Source organism: Heptranchias perlo, chromosome 40, assembly GCF_035084215.1.
Source record: "Heptranchias perlo isolate sHepPer1 chromosome 40, sHepPer1.hap1, whole genome shotgun sequence".
Lineage (NCBI taxonomy): Eukaryota > Metazoa > Chordata > Chondrichthyes > Hexanchiformes > Hexanchidae > Heptranchias > Heptranchias perlo.
Genome location: NC_090364.1, coordinates 8,522,576 through 8,546,048, shown reverse-complemented (window position 1 = coordinate 8,546,048; position 23,473 = coordinate 8,522,576). Strand labels below are relative to the sequence as shown.

The window sequence follows — 23,473 nt, the reverse complement described above, 5'->3', positions numbered from 1 at the left end:
CACACTACACGTAACCCCACCAGCGAACAAATGTTATCTGTTTTTAATATAACGGGTCATTGACTGTCTTCCTTATCTCTCTCTTTTTTGTTTTTGGGGGTTTGTATATTCGGTGGCCTTTTTAGGTGACACCTTTCTGTCTGCTCACTGTGATTGCCTTGGCAACGGGCAGTAATCACCAGGCATTGTTCTGTGATTTTAAAATGCGACGGATTCGAAAATGTTATTTCCACACCGTTCACCTGAGGAAGGAGGAAGCCTCCGAAAGCTTGTGGGATTAAAAATAAAATTGTTGGACTATAACTTGGTGTTGTAAAATTGTTTACAATTGTCAACCCCAGTCCATCACCGGCATCTCCACATCTTAAAAAAAGAAATGATCACCTGACGAAGGGGGAAGCCTCCGAAAGCTTGTGAATTTAAAATAAAATTGCTGGACTATAACTTGGTGTTGTAAAATTGTTTACAATTAAAAAAGAAAGGAAGACTTGCATTTATATAGTGTCTTTCACGACCTCAGGACATTCCAAAGCACTTTAAGCCAATGAAGTACTTTTGAAGTGTAGTCACTGTTGTAATGTAGGAACTTCACAATTGTGGCACAATCACGGCCCATTCGTTCAGTTGATCAGAAAATGGCCCAGTTGTTATATTGCTGTTGTAGTGTTCATTTCAGTCACTAGATGGTAGTGTATTGTTACACAACACACTGTCTGATAGCTAGTGGGAGACATTTAATTTTGTGACTCCACAATACCACGTGACATTTAAAGTGCCTCTGGACTGTTCTAGTTTTTTTCTTTGGCTGCGAGGGAAATGGCAGAGAAGGCTCCTGAGCCAGTTTGCAGCCTGTTTGACATTGTCAGTTCTGTAGTTTCAGCTCCCGTTGAATTGATTTTTGTAATTGTATATTTTAGCTGTTGGCCAGACTTCTGAAGAGCAGCCACCCAGAGGACCTCCGAGCGGCAAACAAACTAATCAAGGAGATGGTCCAAGAGGTGGGTCTTCATGGATGAATTAACAAATGATGGTCATGTTTGACTTATCCATTAACTTTGATTTTCATTTAATTAACGGCTCAGTGTGAGCCCCCAACCACAGAGTACTTTGTCTGTGACACTGTCCCACCTAAGTCGCTGTACGTTGCTTAGCTGACTTGAAACCATTCAAACCTCCTCTTATTATCTGCTTCCAGAATTGAAACAATTTATTGTTCATCTCTATCCTTTATTAGATAAAATTTGATGTTATTTTATAGCACTAGAGATCAGAAATATTGTTCAGTTTATGGGCTCTTGTTCCCGGTTCCCAGAATTTTAGGATTGGCAACTGTCTGGTCTGTAAAGTGGGTACTTAAGTCTTTTTAATATAGAAATATTATTTTTTAATTTCCTTCTGTGTCTCATGATGTGGAGGCGTTTGGTATTAAGATTCTCAATGAGTTGAAGGGGAAAAAAATTGCAGGGCTATAGGGAAAGAGCAAGGGAGTGGGACTAACTGGATAACTCTTTGCAAAGGAATATAGACAGGTTAAGTGAGTGGGCAAGAAGGTGGCAGATGGACTGTAATGTGGGGAAATGTGAGGTTATTCACTTTTTTTTATTAAGAATGGAAAAAAGGATTTTTTTTTAAATGGTGAGAAACTATTAAATGTTGGCAATCAGAGGGATTTAGGTGTCCTTGTACACAAAATACAGAAAGTTAACATGGAGGTACAGCATGCAATTAGGAAGGCAAATGGTATGTTGGCCTTTATTGCAAGGGGGTCGGAGTACAAGAGAAAGGAAGTCTTGCTGCAATTGTACAGGGCTTTGGTGAGACCACACCTGGAGTACTGTGTAAAGTTTTGGTCTCCTTACCTAAGGAAGGATATACTCGCCTTAGAGGCGGTGCAATGAAGGTTCACTAGATTGATGCCTGGATGAGAGGGTTGTCCCATGAGGAGAGAGTGAGTAGAATGGGCCTATACTCTCTGGAGTTTAGAAGAATGAGAGGTGATCTCATTGAAACATAAGATTCTAAGAGGGCTTGACATGGTAGATGCTGAGAGGCTGTTCCCCGGCTGGTGAGTCTAGAACTTGGGTACATAGTTTCAGGATAAGGGGTGGGTGATTTAGGACTGAGACGAGGAGGCATTTCTTCACTCAGGGTTGTGAATCTTTGGAATTCTCCTCCCCAGAGTGCTGTGGATGCTCAGTTGTTGAATATATTCAAGGCCGAGATCAATAGATTTTTGGACTCTAGGGGAATCGAGGGATATGGGGATCAGGCAGGAAAGTGGAGTTGAGATCAAAGATCAGCCATGTGCTTATTGAATGGCGGAGCAGGCTCAAGGGGCTATATGGCCTACTCCTGCTCCTATTTCTTATCTTCTTTCAAGCACTGGCACAATGAACATAAGAACATAAGAAATAGGAGCAGGAGTAGGCCAATCGGCCCCTCGATCCTGCTCCGCCATTCAATAAGATCATGGCTGATCTGATCCTAACCTCAAATCTAAATTCATGTCCAATTTCCTGCCCGCTCCCCGTAACCCCTAATTCCCTTTACTTCTAGGAAACTGTCTATTTCTGTTTTAAATTTATTTAATGATGTAGCTTCCACAGCTTCCTGGGGCAGCAAATTCCACAGACCTACCACCCTCTGAGTGAAGAAGTTTCTCCTCATCTCAGTTTTGAAGGAGCAGCCCCTTATTCTAAGATTATGCCCCCTAGTTCTAGTTTCACCCATCCTTGGGAACATCCTTACCGCATCCACCCGATCAAGCCCCTTCACAATCTTATATGTTTCAATAAGATCGCCTCTCATTCTTCTGAACTGCAATGAGTAGAGTCCCAATCTACTCAACCTCTCCTCATATGTCCGCCCCCTCATCCCCGGGATTAACCGAGTGAACCTTCTTTGTACAGCCTCGAGAGCAAGTATGTCTTTTCTTAAGTATGGAGACCAAAACTGTATGCAGTATTCCAGGTGCGGTCTCACCAATACCTTATATAACTGCAGCAATACCTCCCTGTTTTTATATTCTATCCTCCTAGCAATAAACGCCAACATTCCGTTGGCCTTCTTGATCACCTGCTGCACCTGCATACTAACTTTTTGATTTTCTTGCACTAGGACCCCCAGATCCCTTTGTACTGCAGTACTTTCCAGTTTCTCGCCATTAAGATAATAACTTGCTCTTTGATTTTTCCTGCCAAAGTGCATAACCTCACAATGGCCTAATGGCCTCCTTCTGTGCTGTAAGTCTCTGAGTTTTCATCAGTACAAAGAAAACCTCAAGTCACAATCTCACCTCTAACCTGACCCCTCTTCAGAGTTTGTCTTGGTAAAAAATGGTAGCCTTACTCCTTCTGTGCAACAGCTGATGACTTTTGGTACAATTTCAAACACAGTAAGGGACCTATGGAACATTCTTGCATGTTGTTGATGGTAGTTTAGTATTCTTTTTGTTGTCGCCGACTTTCCTGATCCCCTCAACTTTTTTAAACTTCTGCTATTTAAGGTAAGTGATCTCAGGGCTAGGGTAGAGAGCATTTTCGCACTTTTTCCAAGTAGCATCACCATCAGTCAGTCCAAGTTGGATGCGGCATGTGATAAAACTCCCTGTACAATGACTCAAGAATGTGTCTCGATTCCAACCTTGGTCTCAAAAGAACAGTCCATACTGCGTCAATGTGACATCATGATGATCTATCCGAGATTGCCAATTAGGTGGTTTTGTGCTATGGCCCCAAATCCATTAGAATCATGTTGAGACTGTCCCGGATTTATTTCACTCAGCAATTTTACAGCCATCAGGTAAGTCTTGAATCCCTGTTTTCTAACCTGCCGGACCATCTAGCTGCCATCACGGGATGGAATGTAGTGCACCATGGAATAATAACAAGTAGAAGCTCCAGGCCAGCTCGTGGGAGTTGCATTAAGGAACCAAGAGGCATGAAAAGGATTCTCCCGCTATCCTCTTGCGGGAGCTTGATAGGAATATTTGTTTTTACCTTTTTTGGAATTTCGTGCCCGTTGAGCTGAGAGGTGTTCGTGTTGTGGGATGGATTCCACGGAATACTTCCCATTCCACATCAAGGACTCCCTGTTCAGGAATAGCAAAGTAACCCTCACTGTACTCTGCCCCAACTTCAGAGGAGTATCCCTTACTGTGATATTGTGCTGTGTCCTCTTTCAGCCATTCTGTGGCCTCTGAGTGAGATTGCCAGTTATCCCAAATTAGGGGCAATTTTATGGTGTGGGTACATGCATTGAGGCTGCCCAAACTCACTTCATATAATATCCTTGTAGCCAGAGGGGACTTTAATCCCATCAGTCTAGGCTGGATTTGAACTCTGTCCCAGAGGTGAAAGGCCAATGTCTAACCCACTGATCCAGCCAGCCACCTCCTCTCCCCCCACCCCCCCCACCCCATTTCTGATTTCCTTTTCTCATATTGCTGATACTTCAGTAAAGATGTGCTACCTTTGGAAAAGGCTGTGTTGTAGACCTGAACCTGATCTTTAAATCCCTAGGACCAGAAAAGAATGGAGAAGATTTCTAAAAGAGTGAATGCAATTGAAGAGGTGAATAACAACGTCAAACTTCTGAGTGAAATGCTGGAGAATTACAGCAAAGATGAAACCTCGGAGAGTAATGAAGAAATAATGAAGGTAAGTGTGGGGAGAAGAAACTTTTTGTGGGGGCGCTATGTGTGCATTGTGTACACGTGTTCATCAAGGTGAGAGGCATCACACCTGGAGAATGGAACTTGCACCCAGTGTTGATATAAGACACTGCTTACAAAATATGCGTTGAACCTTTAGGGCTGCCTTTCCTGAATGAGATTAGATTAGATCCTGTTATGCTGTGCTGTTTGTCAATTTTGTATGCTGGGCTCATCATAAGTGCCTGTGGCTTATGAAGTGCATCAGACATCAACATCACTCATGGCTTGATACGGTGCTCTCAATACCCTCCTGTAGTTTGAGAGTCACCATCATCCTAATGGAGGCAGAGCATTCCCATACAGCTCATCAAGAGTGAAATAACTCCGTATAACCTCTAGAAAGGCTTCACGCTCATCAACCAGTATGGGTTAAAATCGCCTCCATTAGCATGTAACTGACTGAATTTGTAGGGGTACAGATAAAATAAACAAAACAAAGCAAGGGGCAGATAATGAGAGTGGAAAAAAAAGAACAGAAACAGACCTCACCTTCTAGGTACTGACTCCTACTGTTGCGCTTTCCCAAAATCTTAGTGACGAACAGTGCTGGTTCTGATCCACCGTTTGTAACATTTGACAGAACATTCATTGACATGCGTACAAAATGTAAGCACAAACATCATGTATGAATTGTTCTTTGACTTTATGGGGTTAACGCACTTTTCACTTCTGACCACCATGATTTTAATTTTGCCTCTACTGACAGGATGAGAGTCTCCTCTGTTGGCCGTAAGGAACTTGCATGAAATGAGTTTGCGACATCCAGCCCAGCTCCTTGCAGATGTAGACAAATGTGCCCACAATTGGACAGTCCCATTCAGAGAGGCCATAAGATACATGGTGCAGTAAGGGGTTCCCTGCTATTGGTGGGGTAGATTTGAAGGAACTTCGCAACTGATTGTGCAGAGGGTGATTGAGCTGACACTGGGTGACAGAAGTAGAAGTGGTGTCCTGTACCTCTGATAAGCACAAAAACGCACAAACATTACTTTGCTTCATTACTCCATGTGGTCATGCATGTGCTTGGCACTTTTGAGCTACCATTGAACTATACATCATGTGCTCCCAGTGGGGATGAAGAGCTCCCTTTGCCTGCAGCGAGCGCATGTTGAGAAATATCAGGCCGTGCCCCTACTAAAGGATCCCAAACGTAATCATGAAAACTGATTCTCCGTAGTGTGGCCCACAAGCACCTAAATTGAAAAGTGCTGCAGAGGGAAAAATATTTTGAGAGTTCATCATATAGTGACTGTTTCCTTCAATACTCCCAGAATCCCTAATTAGTTTAGTATTGCTGATGGCAAGAGGAGCTCTTCATGCCATCTGCCTAGACTGGGACTGGCTGTGAAGGACATTCCCCTTATAATGTCTTTCAGACACTGTAGCTCCCATATGTGTCAGACAGTATCACATCCTGACTCCACATGCTTCTGTGAGGTGTGAACTCTTATTAATTGCTTTAACCTGCAGTGCACTGAGGTACTTGGGGAATATTTGATTTGTTTTTTCTTAATTAAATTCTTCTTTTCTACATATGGTCTCTGCAGGAGTTGTACCAGCGATGCGAGAAGATGAGACCCACGTTATTCAGACTGGCCAGTGACACTGAGGATAATGATGAAGCACTAGGTAAATTCATCGAGTAATGCTGTAAACTTATTGAAATTGTTACTTTCCATGAACATTTTTACATCGTAATTGTGTTAGTTCTAGTTAACCAAATATCCAGTTATATGAAACAGCCATTGTTATTCTATTAAAATGCACTACAGGATTACCTTTACAGCATGTAAAAGTGATGCATATGGTATCTGTGGGCTGGCTACATGCATAGATGCAAATCGTTTCCACTGTTTACATACATGGGACCCTTTTTTTTAAAAAGAAAAGCAAGTGATTGACTTCTAATTGACCACAATTTGTGCCTGTTCATTTCAATTAGCCTCTGTGGTTATAAAGAGACAAGCCATGATAAATACAGCTCCCGTTAGCACAGTGATACATTGTGCATTACTAGGAAATGCACAACATATATGCACAGAGATACATAGCATCTATTCTGACTCGCTGCAAGCAATGCCACGGGAGATCTGCCAATCTTAAGTAAAAACAGCAAGTGCTGGGAATGCGTAGCAGGCCGATTAGCATTTGAATGAAGGCAAAACCTGCAACGTTAAGCAAGTTGTCTGTTTCCAATGTTGACTGACTTTTTTTATTCGTTCATGGGATGTGGGCGTCGCTGGCAAGGCCAGCATTTATTGCCCATCCCTAATTGCCCTTGAGAAGGTGATGAGCCGCCTTGAACTGCCGCAGTCCGTGAGGTGAAGGTTCTCCCACAGTGCTGTTAGGTAGGGAGTTCCAGGATTTTGACCCAGCGACGATGAAGGAACGGCCAATATATTTCCAAGTCGGAATGGTGTGTGACTTGGAGGGTGGTGGTTTTCCCATGTGCCTGCTGCCCTTGTCCTTCTAGGTGGTAGAGGTCGCGGGTTTGGGAGGTGCTGTTGAAGATGCCTTGGTGAGTAGCTGCAGTGCATCCTGTAGATGGTACACACTGCAGCTATGGTGTGCCAGTGGTGAAGGGAGTGAATTTTTAGGGTGGTAGATGGGGTACCAAGCGAGCTGCTTTGTCCTGGATGATGTTGAGCTTCTTGAGTGTTGTAGAGCTGCACTCATCCAGGCAAGTGGAGAGTATTCCATCTTGTGCCTTATAGATGGTGGAAAGGCTTTGGGGAGTCAGGAGGTGAGTCACTCGCTGCAGAATACCCAGCCTCTGACCACCTCTTGTAGTCACAGTATTTATGTGGCTGGTCCAGTTAAGTTTCTGGTCAATGGTGACTCCCAGGGTGTTGATGGTGGAGGATTCGGCGAAGGTAATGCCGTTGAATGTCAAGGGGAGGTGGTTAGACTCTCTCTTGTTGGAGATGGTCATTGTCTGGCGCGAATGTTACTTACCACTTATGAGCCCAAGCCTGGATGTTGTCCAGGTCTTGCTGCATGCGGGCACGGACTGCTTTGTTATCTGAGGGGTTGCGAATGGAACTGAACACTGTGCGATCATCAGCAAACATCCCCATTTCTGACCTTATGATGGAGGGAAGGTCATTGATGAAGCAGCTGAAGATGGTTGGGCCAAGGACACTGCCCTGAGGAACACCTGCAGCAATATCCTGGGGCTGAGATGATTGGCCTCCAACAACCACTGCCATCTTCCTTTGTGCTAGGTATGACTCCAGCCACTGGAGAGTTTTCCCTCTGATTCCCATTGATTTCAATTTTACTAGGGCTCGTTGGTGCCACGCTCGATCAAATGCTGCCTTGATGTCAAGGGCAGTCACTCTCACCTCACCTGGAATTCAGCACTTTTGTCCATGTTTGGACCAAGGCTGTAATGAGTCTGGAGCCGAGAGGTCCTGGCAGAACCCAAACTGAGCATCGGTAAGCAGGTTATTGGTGAGTAAGTGCCGCTTGATAGCACTGTCGACGACACCTTCCATCACTTTGCTGATGATTGAGAGTAGACTGATGGGGGCGGTAATTAGCCGGATTGGATTTATCCTGCTTTTTTTGGCAGGACATACCTGGGCAATTTTCCACATTGTCGGGTAGATGCCAGTGTTGCAGCTGTACTGGAACAGCTTGGCTAGAGGTGCGGCTAGTTCTGGAGCACAAGTCTTCAGCACTATAGCTGGGAAGTTGTCAGGGCCCATAGCCTTTGTTGTATCCAGTGCACTCAGCCGTTTCTTGATATCATGTGGAGTGAATCGAATTGGCTGAAGACTGGCTTCTGTGATGGTGGGGATATCGGGAGAAGGCTGAGATGAATCATCCACTCGGCACTTCTGGCTGAAGATGGTTGCAAACGCTTCAGCCTTGTCTTTTGCACTCACGTGCTGGACTCTGCTGTCATTAAGATTACGGATGTTCACAGAACCTCCTGCTCCCATTAGTTGTTTAATTGTCCCCCACCATTCACGACTGGATGTGGCAGGACTGCAAAGCTTTGATCTGATCCAATGGTTGTGGAATTGCTTAGCTCTTGTCTATAGCACGTTGCTTCCACTTTTTAGCATGCATGTAATCCTGTATTGAAGCTTCACCAGGTTGGCACCTCATTTTTAGGTACTGGTGCTGCTCCTGGCATGCTCTTCTACACTCCTCATTGAACCAGGGTTGATCCTTTGGCTTGTTGGTAATGGTAGAGTGAGGAATATGCTGGGCCATTGGGTTACAGATTGTGCTGGAATACAATTCTGCTGCTATTGATGGCCCACAGCGCCTCATGGACGCCCAGTTTTGAGTTGCTAGATCTGTTCTGAATCTATCCCATTTAGCACGATAGTAGTGCCACACAACACGTTGGATGGTGTCCTCAGTATGAAGACAGGACTTCATCTCCACAAGGACTGTGTGGTGGTCACTCCTACCAATACTGTCATGGACCGATGCATCTGCGACATGTGATTGGTGAGGACGAGGTTAAGTAGGTTCTTCCCTCGTGTTGCTTTGCTCACCATCTGCCGCAGGCCCAGTCTGGCAGCTATGTCCTTCTGGACTTGGCCTCGGCCAACTCGGTCAGTAGTGGTGCTACCGAGCCACTCTTGGTGATGGACATTGAAGTCCCCCACCCAGAGTACATTCTGTGCCCTTGCTCCCCTCAGTGCGTCCTCTAGATGGTGCTCAACATGGAGGAGGACTGATTCATCAGCTGAGGGGGAGCGGTAGGTGTTAATCAGCAGAAAGTTTCCTTGCCCATGTTTGACCTGATGCTGTGAGATTTCATGGGGTCCGGAGTCAGTGTTGAGGACACCCAGGGCAATTCCCTCCTGACTGTTCGATGTCGGGTGGTCCGTCCGGTTTTATTCTTATTATGGCTTTTTGTCGCGAGATTGTACAACTGAGTGGCTTGCTAGGCCATTTGAGAGGGCGATTAAGAATCAACCACATTATTGAGGGCCTGGAGCCACATGTAGGCCAGACCTGGTAAGGACGGCCAGTTTCCTTCCCTAAAGGACATTAGTGGGTTTTTACGACAATCCGGTAGTTTCATGGCCACCATTACTGATACTAGTTTTTAAAAATTTAATTAATTGAATTTAAATTCCCCAGCTGCCGTGGTGGGATTTGAACTCATGACTCTGGATTATTCATCCAGGCCTCTGGATTACTAGTCCAGTAACATGACCACTATGCTACCGTACCCCATTACCCTAACTGGACCTTTGCATTTCCAGCATTTTCTCTTTGTGTCTTCTCATTTTTATTGGACTTACTGGCCTTTATTTTCTGGCTATCCTGCGGGTCCTTGTTAGATGCTGGGCAGCCATGTGATCGCAGCGTAGATATGAACTGCAGGAAGTTAAGCAGCATTGAGCGCTGTGAATGAATTGATTTTGTTAAAAGTGAACTTTAGTTTAAAAACTTGTTTCCATTTTTTATTTTGCGCCAGCTGAAATCCTTCAAGCAAATGATAACTTAACACAGGTCATTAACATGTATAAGAAGATAGTGAAGGGAGAAGAAGTTAATGGGATGACTGACCTGCCAAACATTAAAGGTATGTGATGTCATCGTGTACTTTCCCCCCTGTAATGTAGTGCCAGACACAGCAGTTCCCACACATCCCATATGTGTCAGACAGTATCTCATCCTAACTTTACTTGTATGTGTAATCTCCTCTTTCTTGGCTTGTAGTGTACAGCTCACAATATTCTAGAATCATGCAGTACAGAAGGAGGCCATTCATCTTTGAAAGAGTGATCCAGTTAGTCCCACTCCCCCTGCTCTTTTCCCATAGCCCTGCATATTTCTCCTTTTCAAGTATATATCCGAATCCCTTTTGAAAGTTACCATTGAATCTACTTCCACCACCCTTTCAGGCAGCGCATTCCAGATCATAACAACTCGCTGCGTAAAAAAAATTCTCCACGTCTCTCTTCTGGTTCTTTTGCAAATTACCTTAAATCTGTGTCCTCTGGTTACTGACCCTCCTGCCAGTGGAAACAGTTTCTCCCTTTCTACTCTATCAAAACCTCTATTAATCCTCCCCTTAACCTTCTCTGCTCTAAGGAGAACAATCCCAGCTTCTCTAGACTCTCCATATTATTTGCATTTATATAGCATCTTACCACTTTTCAAAGTGCATCTCACCATGGATGAATATTTGGAGTGCATTGGCTGCAGTGTAGTCAAATGTGGTACCCATCATGTGTCAGAAATGTCCCACAAACAGCAGTGAGATGAATGGCCAGATAATCTGTTTTTGGTGGTGTTGGTTGAAGGAAAAATATTGGCCAGGACACCACAAGAACTTCCTTCTCATCTTTGCCAGGGAATCTTTTAAAGCCCACCTGAACCAGCAGAGCAGGCAGATGGTTCCTAGTTTAATATCTCATCTGAAGGATGGCATCTTCATCAATGCAGCACTCCCTCAGTAGTTCACAAGCACATCAGCCTGATTTATGAGCTCAAGCCCTGGTATGAGTATTGAACGCACAACCTTCTGACCCAGAGGTGACAGTGCTGCCATCCAAACCATGGTGACACAATAGACCTTCAGTATAGTAGGAATGTAGATTCAAGTCTGCAAGTTTCCTGTGTGATGAATTCCTGATCTCGAGGGCGCTGTGGTGTGGAGAGGAAGCCAGGCACTTGCGCACAAAAAGGGAAGCAAGGGAGTGTCCCCCTAAGCTGATGTGCACCTTTTCGCAGTGTATATTGGCAGAGGCTGGGGAGGGTGCATGACATAGGGAATCTGCAAAGGAGAAAGTGAGAAGATTGGGCAGTCTTGGCCCAGTTCTTGGACATGAGTTTAAATACAAACTACTCATATCTTAACAGTAAGTAAACGTTCTCACCCAGAGGCTTTAAGAATGGTTAGTGTGGGCCAACGTCTCACTGGTGCAGTAGAATCAGCTTTTGGAGATTTGGGTCAAGTTACACTGTTGGTTAGATTAGAGGGATTTAACTCTGCATTTAACCAGTGCTGTATGGCTCCTTACATTTATGTAGTCCTGATATGGTAGCCCTATCTCCAACGCATACTCGCTATGAGCATGGCTCCCTCTGAAAGTGTAGCGTCATTGACATTGCCCTCCTGTAAAAAGAGGGTATTTATTATTTGTGCCTATATGCCAACAAAACAGCAGCTGTATATAAACAGGAGAGGAGAATAATGTATCTTGTTTGTTAAGTAGATTCAAACTAATTGCTAAAGAAATGGCCTTTATTGATTTAAGAACGTAAGAAATAGGAGTAGGAATAGGCTATACGGCCCCTCAAGCCTGCTCCGCCATTCAGTCAGATAATGGCTGATCTTCGACCTTAACTCCACCTTCCTGCCCGATCCCCATATCCCTTGATTCCCCTAGAGTCCAAAAATCTATCCACCTCAGCCTTGAATATACTCAACGACTCAGCATCCACAGCCCTCTGGGTAGAGAATTCCAAAGATTCACAACCTTCTGAGTGAAGAAATTCCTCCTCATCTCAGTCTTAAAAGGCCGACCCCTTATTCTGAGACCATGCCCCCTAGTACTAGACTCTCCAGCCAGGGGAAACAACCTGTCAGCATCTACCCTGTCAAACCCCCTCAGAATCTTATATGTTGCAATGAGATCACCTCTCATTCTTCTAAGCTCCAGAGAATATATATCCATTTTACTCAATCTCTCCTCATAGGACAACCCTCTCATCCCAGGAATCAATCTAGACTTTATGTAACTGAGGTCAACAAATTTTAATGTAAGCTCAGAGATATTGGAGAAGATTCAGACTTGTTACATGCCTTCAGATGTAACATGCTGTTAATTTTTTTTTAATTTCTAGCCAGCAGCTCTGCTCTACTAGATCTGTCCGGATTGGACACTGGTTCAAATCCTCCTTCTTACCCTGCTGCCCCCGCCAATCAGACCTGGAACCCTGACCTATCGCAGGATCTCAGCAGCTCTGTATCGTTGCTAGATGATGAATTAATGTCATTAGGTGAGAATCTTTTTTCACAAAACACTTCTCTCCAAACGCACCAGATCTGTCATTTAACACCCCCTAGATAGTGTAGAGTTTTTCACAGTGTAGGTTTGGCTCGATTCTAGAGACTTCAAATGGTCCAAGATGTCATGCGTTGGTGCTCCAGTAAGCTGCCACTGCACTATTATAACCAAGTTTATTCATGCTCTACTTCAAATGGTTGGATATATTGAGTACAGTAGTTAAGTGTTCAGCTACCAACAAAACACAGGGGTGACTATCATTCAGACTTTCACTTGCCTCAATTGCGAAAGTTTTATTGGTTATTTCCCAGATCAGTAGATGGATTGGTAGGTGAAACCTGGTACGAACCATTTCTGGATTTGTCTGATTAGGAACAGGTTGAGCAGTCCTCAGCATAAAACTGTCCTGGTCTCAACCATAGAAGTTTACAGAACAGCAGGAGACCATTTAGCAAGTTATATCTGGATCTCTGTTGGACCAATCCCACTACCCTGCTCTGTCCCCGTAGTCTCCTGGCTGAAGGAGATGTGCAGCGAGAAGCAAAGCAAATCGGGGTCAACTTTCCAATTGCACGATCCTACTGAGGAGCATCACCTGAAAATTAAAATTGACAGAGAGAAAATCGTGGGCCACTATGCGCCATTTCCCGATATACGCTCCCGGCAGTTGAGGCTGTGCACCGGGAATGCGGAGTTGGAAAATTTACTTCATATATAGTAACTAAAAAAGCGATGTCGGATAGATCGCTGTATAGACAAATAAGAGCTTGCATCTAGCTGTTAACAGGTTTTATTAGATATAGTTGCATAGTTTGATATAGTCTTCTGAAGTCAATTGACCTGAATGAACTGGATATATCCTAGAAGGTGTGCGGGGTGGCAAGTTACAGCATTGTTAAACTGTTCGATATAAAGTGGCTGGAACAGCTTGTGGTCGTGAGGGAGATAGATATAAACAAACAAATCTGCAAGCTACATACAATCCCCCAAATGCCCTGCTATGCAAGAACCCGTTGTTACAATTCTTTCCTCTATTTGTCTTATCTATAGGGCTGAATGACCTGGTTCCCAATGCAGTGCCTTCATCGCACTCTCTTGGATCAAGCAACTGGAATACATTTCAGGTAAGAAAATACAAGGGTCCCAGCATTATTATTATTCATATTGAAACTGAACTTCTGTAAGCATTCATGTTTCCCACGACATGAATCTTTTTTTTAAAAAAGAAAGACAGCATCATGTCTTCTGAAGAAAGAAGAACAATCATCTTTCAGAATGACTGCTTTGAATGGATTTTATTCACTGAGTTGCATAACTTTCATGTTATGTAAAACCAAAACATACAAACCAACAAGTTTATGCTCCACAGGAGCCTCCTTCCATCCTACTTCATCTAACCCTATCAGCATATCCTTCTATTCCTTTCTCCCTCATGTGTTTATCTAGTTTCCCCTTAAATGCATCTATGGTATTCGCCTCAACTACTCCGTGTGGTAGCAAGTTCCACATTCTAACCACTCGCTGGGTAAAGAAGTTTCTCCTTATTAGATTTATTAGTGACTATTTTATATTTATGACCCCTAGTTTTGGACTCCCCCACAAGTGGAAACATCTTCTCTACACCTACCTTTTCAAACCCCTTCATAATTTTAAAGACTTCTATTAGGTCACCCCTCAGCCTTCTCTTTTCTAGACAAAAGATCCCAGCCTGTTCAGTCTTTCCTAATCGTTGTACCCTCTAAGTTCTGGTATCATTCTTGTAAATCTTTTTTGCACATTCTCTAGTGCCTCTCTATCCTTTTTGTAATCTATAATAGACATGCATCCTTTCCATATAAGAGCAAATGTTGTTTTATCCTCCCTAGTCCTCTGAGCCTGATGACGTGAGTGGCCCCATAACCTCTGCAGAGCCCAGCGCGTTGTCTTCAGAGTTGCTGAAACCAGCTCCCTTGACCGCCTGCCAGCAAAACCCCGCTGCCAGCGCTGGGAGCAAAGCCTTGGATGATTTGGATTTGTTGGGGAAAACCCTCCTTCAACAGTCGTTGCCTCCAGAATCTCAACAGGTCAAATGGTAAGAGACAGAGGGAGGGCAGCGAAAGCAGGTCAGTAATTGGAGCCGCAGGTGTCACTAGCCTTGTCTGGTGGCAGTGTTTTGTGGGAAAATAGCCCCTCAGATGGCTCCCACCTCTGCCACTAATAGCAGCTCTGTAACCACCATTAGGTTGACAACAATATTTGGGTGCGATTGTGTACAGTGACGGTGTGTGGACTATATTACGAATATTTTAGAGGTTACAGCTTTTCGTAGAATGAAGTTGTCACAGGCTTCTTTCAATCATCTCTTGGCTAATACCAAAGATCTGTGAAACCCCATTTGGCCTGGGAAAGGAGGGGGTGGGGGGGGCAGTTTCTATCCATAATATTTTCCTTAGATTATAATTTGTTTTACTTACAGGTCGACTCCACAGCAAAAGCAAACTCTTCGAGATCTCCAGAACAAATCGAGCACTAACACTGCAGTTGCCTTGGGAACGCCGCCACTCTTTCCTGCTTCAAGCAAGGGCGTCTCACCCATCTTAACAAATGCAGCCCTTTCTACAGGCCTTCCCGCTCAACCAGATCAGCCGCTGGCATTTCCGTACAATTCTTCCATTCCTGCAGCTTCTGCTGGTGCATCAAGCATAGGACAGCCCGGGGCTCAGCACAGTGCACAAGGAGGCCTTGGAATCTCGTCAGTGCCTCAACAGGAAATCTCGCTAACTAATGTTTTAGTGCCCCTAGAATCAATTAAACCAAGTGAGTTTTTTTTTTAAAAAAGCTGTATTAATACCTTTGATTCGGAATTTTTGTTTTGTAAGGAGTCTTTTATGGTCATTTTTTGTACTGGCGGGAATAGATTTTTACAGAAGTACCATAGAAGTGAGAGATTCTGAAGAAAAATACCATTGTTATTTTTTGGGGGGCAATTTTCTACTCTGCCGTCTTGAAGACATGACTCGGGGTTTGGTTCCATTGGCACCAGGCACCCCCTGGTATCTTCCCCAGCCGGCCATTATTAACGTTTGACCCTCGACAGTGAGCATCAGCAGGCTATTCCACCGCAAGGCTCGTCGCAGTTGAGCCTGATCCCATCCTCATCCAGCTTTCCACACCCCGTACCTCGTTGCGTGATGTGGAGCGAGAGTTGGTGTGGAGCGCACGGCGTGGGGTGGGAAGTTGTATGTGACTGTGGGGTGGGAGAGGGCATGCGCTGCAGGGTGGGGGGTTGTATGCAGCGCTGGGTGGGTATAGCGATCGGTGCATTTCAATTGACTTTTTCTCTCCTACCACACAGGTAGCATCTTGCCAGTCACAGTATATGATAAGAATAGTTTCCGAGTTCTGTTTCATTTTGCGAAGGATCCTCCTTCTGGCCAGCCAGACGTTTTGGTGGTAGTTACTTCTATGATCAGCACATCACCACAGTCAGTGAAAAGTATAAGATTCCAAGCTGCTGTTCCCAAGGTAAGATGAGCACCAGTGTCATCTCCTTTCGAAATTCTTCGTGCACCTTTTGTCATTTCACATAGTTGAACGTTTTTTTAAAAAAAAGTGTACCCCTCTCCTGAAGGAACTGACTCTTGCTGATGCACAGTTCCATAGCAGTGCCTACTCTCTCTAATACCTCTCTCCCAAGTGCCTTGTTGTGCTTTCCCACACAGTGAAATTCAGCTGTTCCACCGTGGAGGGCATTACAACTATGTTTATCCTGTCCACGTTTTCCAGCAGGGATTCTCTAGACAGTGATCAAGAGTGGCAAGCCAGCCTGATATTTTTTCCCCCTCCTTAGTCCAGGGTCTCTAAGACCAGTTGTGGTGCTCCAGCTGCCACCTCAGCTAACAACACAAACCGGGAATTTAACCCCGGACCTTCCTACTATGTGGCTCAGTTCCACACTGGGCAGTATACGTACCAACTGAGTCATGGAAGGCTGATTATACTGAAGCATGAAGTTTTGTTACAGTAATGTAGTGCTTATGATATCAGTGCTGGACCAGATCCCATGGGTAGAGAGTTCAAATCCCAGTATGGTAAATTGTAAAATTGAATTTAATAAATCTAGCTATTTGTGAGATAATATCAGGAAATAAAATGACCACGAAAGTGGCCGAATTGTTGTAAAATCCCAACTATTTAACTAGTGTCCTTCGGGGAAGGAAACCTATCGTCCTTATCCAATCTGGCCTACACATGACTCCCGTCCTAAGCATGGTAGACTCTTAATACCCTCTGAAGTACGCTAGCAAGTTACACATTTGTAAAACAATCAGGGCAACTAAGGATGGGAGAACAAATATAAAATAAACTGTTCTGAACGCAATTGACACAAATAAACAAGAAGATAATGGGAAGCTGACAATCAAATAATTAGAACGAGCAAGGAACAGAAATGCATTTTTGAAAATCTGGTTACAGTTATTGGAAGTAAGCTTTTTTTATATTAAAAAAAATCATAAATTGAAACGAGAGAAATCTGGTGAACTTGTTTCACTTTATCAAGAATATGAATTATCTTTAAATATAACGTGTACAATCACTACAGAAAAATAAATCAAGAAGTCAAACTTAATGCCATTACTTGTCTTTCTTTTGTTGAATAATAAGTAACCTTGGAGAATAGGAATCACTGGACTGGCATCTTAGTTCTTATCTGTTTACTGGAAATATACTGGGTTTGGTACATGTATTCTCCTCCTGTACTCCTGAGAGTTTAAATGGGTTTTAACTGTGGATCCTAAAAGTAATAGTAGTAGTAAGGAATCTTACAACACCAGGTTATAGTCCAACAAATTTATTTTAAAATCACAAGCTTTCGGAGATTATCCCCTTCGTCAGGTGAAGGGGATAATCTCCGAAAGCTTGTGATTTTAAAATAAATTTGTTGGACTATAACCTGGTGTTGTAAGATTCCTTACATTTGTCCACCCCAGTCCATCACCGGCATCTCCACATCATAATAGTAGTAGTAGTAGGAACCTTGAGATAATTCTGCTTTGTGATATTTTCCAATTACCTGTTTTTGTCATTTAGAATGAGGGGTTGGGGAAGAGAAAATGTTGTTCCATTATCTAGACTTTTTGGAACCGGGATGGATGTCATCAAATATGAAAAGACCAAATACTCCATATAGCTGACATTGCTATAGTTGTTTTCCACATTGAAGGATTAAGAATTGCAATGTAATCACTGCAGGATTATCTACTGATGACATGCACTTGAATATAAAGAAGTAGCAGTCGGTACATATTACATTTTTTAACTATATGCATAAATCTAAAATGCCACAATCATTGATCCTTCAGTATGTGCATCCCAATTTGCAGCAAAGTGCTTTTCAGTGTCCACACTGATACTGCTGGCATCAAAATGGATCCAAACTTGAATACCTCTACTCAGTGTATGTTCATTTTAAAAAAAATACCCTGGCAAGGTTACAGAGCTGTATTGTGATCTTTGGCTTCAGATGACATTGATGAACTGTTCTTTTATTAATGTATTCTTTATATACATTCAGCACCCCTGATTAGATTGCAGCCTGTAATTCATTCTCAGACTTCCCTTTATCCCAAGGCCTAATTTTATAATTCCGCACTGTTGACGAGGACCCCCGTCTGTCAGCAGTGTGCCCCGTGAATTTAGGTGTGCACTGCCCGCAGTTTACTGACTATTAGATAAAATCACCCCGAATATGTAAACTATCTGAGCTCTTCAGTGTGATTGCTGTACATAGCTCATTTCCAGAACACCATTCTATGTTTATTTAAAATGGTTACTGATTTGTGTCACTGGGAAAAACCTGCAAAATTTCAGTCATTACTAAAATGGAATTTTTTTTTAATAATACAAAGTGCTTTTGATTTAAATTTTAAAAAAATATATATGACCAATAAAAGATTGATACCACGCTGATTACTGTTATTTAATTCCAACAAATCATTGAATTTCTTCCCAATTTTTTTGTCTGGCGGGTAATCCCCCATCTTCAGTGCACCACGTCTTAATATCTCTGTTGCTTGGAAGGCCAAGCAGGCACCTTCCTACATGTAGGCTACCTGCGAAGGTCCTGGGCTCAGCCGCCAGGGGGCACAGGAGAGTGTGCAGGCTTGACTCTCCACTCTGATTTTCTCTCCCCAGAGTTGGGAAGATACTTGGGGATGGTGATGTCACCAAGTGGCTTGAAGAGCAGGAGAAACATAAAGCCCGAGAAAGATTGAGAGCATGTCGCAAAGCAACCTGCAGTACATAGGAACAGACATAAGCTATTCAGCCCCTCGAGCCTGTTCCGCCATTCAATTAGATCACGGCTGATCTGTACTGTGACTCCGTCTACCTTCCTTGGTTTCGTAACCCGTAATACTCTTGCCTAACAAAAATCTATCAGTCTCAGTTTTGACATTTTCAATTGAGCCCAGCCTCAACAGCGTTTTGGAGGGGAGAGTTCCAGATTTCCACTACCCTTTGTGTGAAGAAGTGCTTCCTGATGTCACCCCTGAAAAGCCTAGCTCTAATTTTAAGGTTATGCCCTCTTGTTCTGGACTCCCCCACCAGAGGAATTAGTTTCTCTCTATCTACCCTATCAACTCCTTGTGAAAATCTTTAATCGCCTTCATTTTACAGGTCATGAAGGTCAAACTACAGCCTCCTTCTGGCACCGAGCTGCCAGCATTTAATCCTATACTTCCACCTTCTGCAATTACACAGGTCTTACTGCTAGCAAACCCACAGAAGGTAAGTGTGCTTTTTATTACTGCGTACAAGTTACTTAACTAACAACTAGGGCAAGTGATTTGGCACAGCAATAACTTATACCCCTAACTTTCTCACATCACTGTTCTTCATCTAACTTCGCCCCTGCGAAGCAATCTGTGGTGTTTTATTTTGTTAAGTGTTTAATAAATGCACATTGTACATTGCACCTCTGTACAATAACAAACAATCAATCTTGCTACACATGTTTGTCATCTCATGCTCAGTTGAGGATAGTAATTTAAAAGTCCTGATGTATGGGAGTAAATAGCAATCAAAGTAACAGAGTATTGGCACTTACTGTTGAAGCAAAATCTGAAGTCACGCTGTTTTAAATGTTTCAACAAGGCAACCAAATTCCCCATTTGATGAATCTCATCAGTTTGGGAATCTTTATCCCAGGTATCAGATTTAGCTTCCTTTTGTTTTTCTATCCATTGCTATTGATATTTTTAACAATATATTTTTGTTTCATATGTGTTGGTTTCATAATCAAGAAATCGGCTGGTGCTGTGAGGGATCTGAATTAACAGCCGCAATACTAATTCTTCTTTTGGCAAAGTGTTTGTTATTTCTCCTCTCCCTTTCTGTGGGATTCCTACGCTGCACACCATTCCATAGAGAAGATGTTTTAGACGTAGAGAAGATGTTTCTACTTGTGGGGGTGTCCAAAACTAGGGGGTCATAAAGATAAGGAATTCAGGAGAAACTTCTTTACCCAGAGAGTGATTAGAATGTGGAACTTGCTACTACGTGGAATATTTGAGGCGAGTAGCATAGATTTAAGCTAGATAAATATATGAGGGAGAAAGGAATAGAAGGATATGATGGTAGGGTGAGATAAGTAGGATGGGAGGAGGATGGTGTGGAGCATAAATGCCAGCATAGACTAGTTGGGCCGAATGGCCTGTTTCTGTGTTGTAAATTCTATGTAATTTCCAACAAAAGGGCAAGAGATAACCTACTCACAAGCCTCTGCTTGTGCACTAGGCAAGTGAGAGCAAACCGAGGTACATCTCCCTCTGAATTTTCCATCCCTGTGCTAAAATTCCTGGGCCCCTTTGGTGCTTCGCCAAAGCAGCAAAGCTGAGATCGGTATGTGGAATTGCAAGTATGAGCCAGAGCCCAATCTCTCTCGGGCGCAAGATGTTCCAAATTCCACTCAGCGAGACCCAAGGCAGCTTGATTATTATAAGGGCCACCATCGTTGCATCGATGGTGTGACTCCATCATTAAGAGGAGGTAATTTATTTCTGTTGTTAAAGTTTTCGTTTAGAAGTTTTCTAAGTCAAAGACTAAACAACGGCTTCGTTCTTCTTTGCAGGAGAAAGTCCGGTTACGATACAAGCTCACGTTTACATTGGGTGACCAAACCTTCAATGAGATGGGAGACGTGGATCAATTCCCACCTCCAGAGTCGTGGGGGAACCTCTAACTGGGACACAAACCGAGACGAGACACTACACACACTGCTGCTCTATTGTTAGGAGACCACCAACATTTTGCTAATAAGGTGAACTAAAGGGGCTACAGTAATAAAAACAAATCCTGAAGCAGTCGATTTCTCATTTCTAAGGCAGATCTGATCATACAAGGTCTGGAGCGAGACCTCTGTCCTGCTGCTCAGCAGGATGTTGTTATTCCATGCTGTTAACTGACGATGTCAAAATAGTCCCCTCTTGTGTGCAATGCTTTTACGCCTGATGTCGTAAAGACTCCATTACCATTATTCAATGTGTGATAAAAATGTTAAGTTTTAGTCTGACTGGTTTCAAAGTCTCCTTTTTCTGAGGTGCATGTTTAACTTTTTTTTCCCCCACAAATCAAACCTATCCCCAAATTTAATCGATATAGGTGTTTCATTTGATAAGGATAGTGTGCAACTGAGCCATACGGACCAGAAATCTTGATTCCAGCCCTGTGCTGAGTTAGCCACTGTCAGCTGAAGTAGCAGTGGGGGCACTACACTTGGCTGCAGCACCCCTGGGCTAGGGAGGGAGAAATCGGACGCCATTTCCCATTCCTAAGTTTTATCCGGTGGGCTCCTCCAGGGAAGTGCTGGTCTGGGTATGGGCTGAGGGTGGGACAGCAACTGTGATGCTGTCAGATACTCACTTGGTTCGTTTATTGGCCATTTGGACAAGGTACAGGGGAAGTCCGTGACACTGTATCCCAGCACAAGTCAACCTTTTTGTTGAAGAGGGAAAAGATTTATTTTTTTAAAATGTTATCTATATGGTGAGATATTGTTCTCCATCTCACACAGACACAGAATCAGGGTTATGCCTCGTGACTCTATAGGTTGCGATTATATGTATGTGAAGAAAAAACTTGTTCATCTGATTTGCATAGTTTGGATATACTGGTTAATCCGACGTGCCCAGTAGGGAAACCACTCTCAATAAGAAGTGCAGGTTAGAGAAGGGGCTCAAACATTGTGGCCCCAGATCTCTGATCCGTGCTCCCTATAAGATGGCTCCTCACTGCGAGTGCAGGATTGTGGATTCAGCCATGTAATATCCAGCGATGGATTGGAGTCCCTGAAGGATTTACATGGGTCATATTCATACTGTAGATTCTCCTCCTTTACTTTGAGGGAGTCCTGGGAATGTGAAGTGAGGTTCTCCTGCCATTACAAGTACAAATGACCCAACCTCTCCAGTTCCAACAGCATTGCAGCCCTGCAATCTGCTATCAGATTAGGAGCCTCATGCTCTGGCCCATAAGCGCACACAATCGATTCTGTGCATTTGTGTGATGACACAAGCAGGTGGGGGTACAAAGCTGGCTCCTTTCACTCTTCTAGAATGTTTGAGAGACATTCAGGCAAAAATGGGGATGCTGGCCATAATTCGCACGTGTAGCTGTTCAGAGAAACTGTTCTCTTTTCCCCTCCTGCCCCCCCTGCCCCTCTCCTGCCTTTCTAAAACTATCTGCTTCTATCTTTCCAAGCGCACATTGCAAATATTCTGATGCAATGATTCCCAGGCCTCCAATAGACCCAAAAGAAAAAGCAGCACAGATTATAATGTGATCTAGGGAGAGCGGCTCACTGAGATTGAGGATCTCCATTTGGATTCTGCGTATCCTAGGATGCAAACACTAAGTGCTTTCACTTTACAGGTTACAGGAGTGCATTCATGCAGCCTCACTAAAAGGGCCGTAGATGGGAGTGAGGGAGCGTGACGGCCTTAAAACTGTGAAAACTCTACACTATCAGAGGCCCCATGTCAGATTGGCCGTGTATGTTTGTCTTTGGCGTAATATGTTGCACAAGTATTGACTGTGCTCAAGGGTAAACCACTAACCTGAGCATTTTAAGAAGTAATTCTGTATGTTATGCAGTTCATTCCTGAAACCTAAGGAGCCTTATAACCCAAAAGCTGCAATGAGTGATTTTTTTTTAAGGAACCTATTTTTTTTAAACTCCTGTGGAGCAGGAGCTGACAATGGAAAGTGCAAAAAATGTTGGTACTGCACTTCCTGTCTGCTAAATGGCGATAAATGGGACGGGAAGGTGTGGAAACTTTCACACCTTGACAACTTGTGCTCAGAAAGTAATGGTATGCCATGCTGAAATGCCTTTCAGAAGCCTTTGTACTGTTTTAGGTGTCCCATAAGCTTTACTAAGTGATGATACTGGCAGTAGTCACCATTCACTTGTTGGCTGACATAACTGAAACTTCCGAATGTCAATAAGCAATAAACTAGTTACAAGTATTGTTACACAGCATAGCTTCTAATCCTTCCAGTCCAAGATTATAAATGATGTGGAGATGCCGGTGATGGACTGGGGTTGACAATTGTAAACAATTTTACAACACCAAGTTTATAGTCCAACAATTTTATTTTTAATCCCACAAGCTTTCGGAGGCTTCCCCCTTCCTCAGGTGGTGTGGAAATGTCATTTCCACACCACCTGAGGAAGGGGGAAGCCTCTGAAAGCTTGTGGGATTAAAAATAAAATTGTTGGACTATAAAC

General features: G+C 43.5%; 1 protein-coding gene across 1 annotated transcript in view; it reads left to right on the top strand.

The window, feature by feature from the left end:
- gga1 (golgi-associated, gamma adaptin ear containing, ARF binding protein 1) overlaps positions 1-23,211 on the top strand; it is a 46,549-nt gene extending 23,338 nt beyond the window's left edge. Inside the window, exons 7-17 of the mRNA XM_067974544.1 lie at positions 918-998; positions 4,521-4,658; positions 6,262-6,343; positions 10,164-10,271; positions 12,542-12,697; positions 13,756-13,829; positions 14,571-14,776; positions 15,161-15,501; positions 16,040-16,209; positions 19,363-19,473; positions 20,816-23,211. Coding sequence (XP_067830645.1) covers positions 918-998; positions 4,521-4,658; positions 6,262-6,343; positions 10,164-10,271; positions 12,542-12,697; positions 13,756-13,829; positions 14,571-14,776; positions 15,161-15,501; positions 16,040-16,209; positions 19,363-19,473; positions 20,816-20,926 — 1,578 coding nt within the window. The 3' untranslated portion in view covers positions 20,927-23,211. The remainder of the gene's footprint in view (positions 1-917; positions 999-4,520; positions 4,659-6,261; positions 6,344-10,163; positions 10,272-12,541; positions 12,698-13,755; positions 13,830-14,570; positions 14,777-15,160; positions 15,502-16,039; positions 16,210-19,362; positions 19,474-20,815) is intronic.
- The last annotated feature ends 262 nt before the right edge of the window (positions 23,212-23,473 follow it).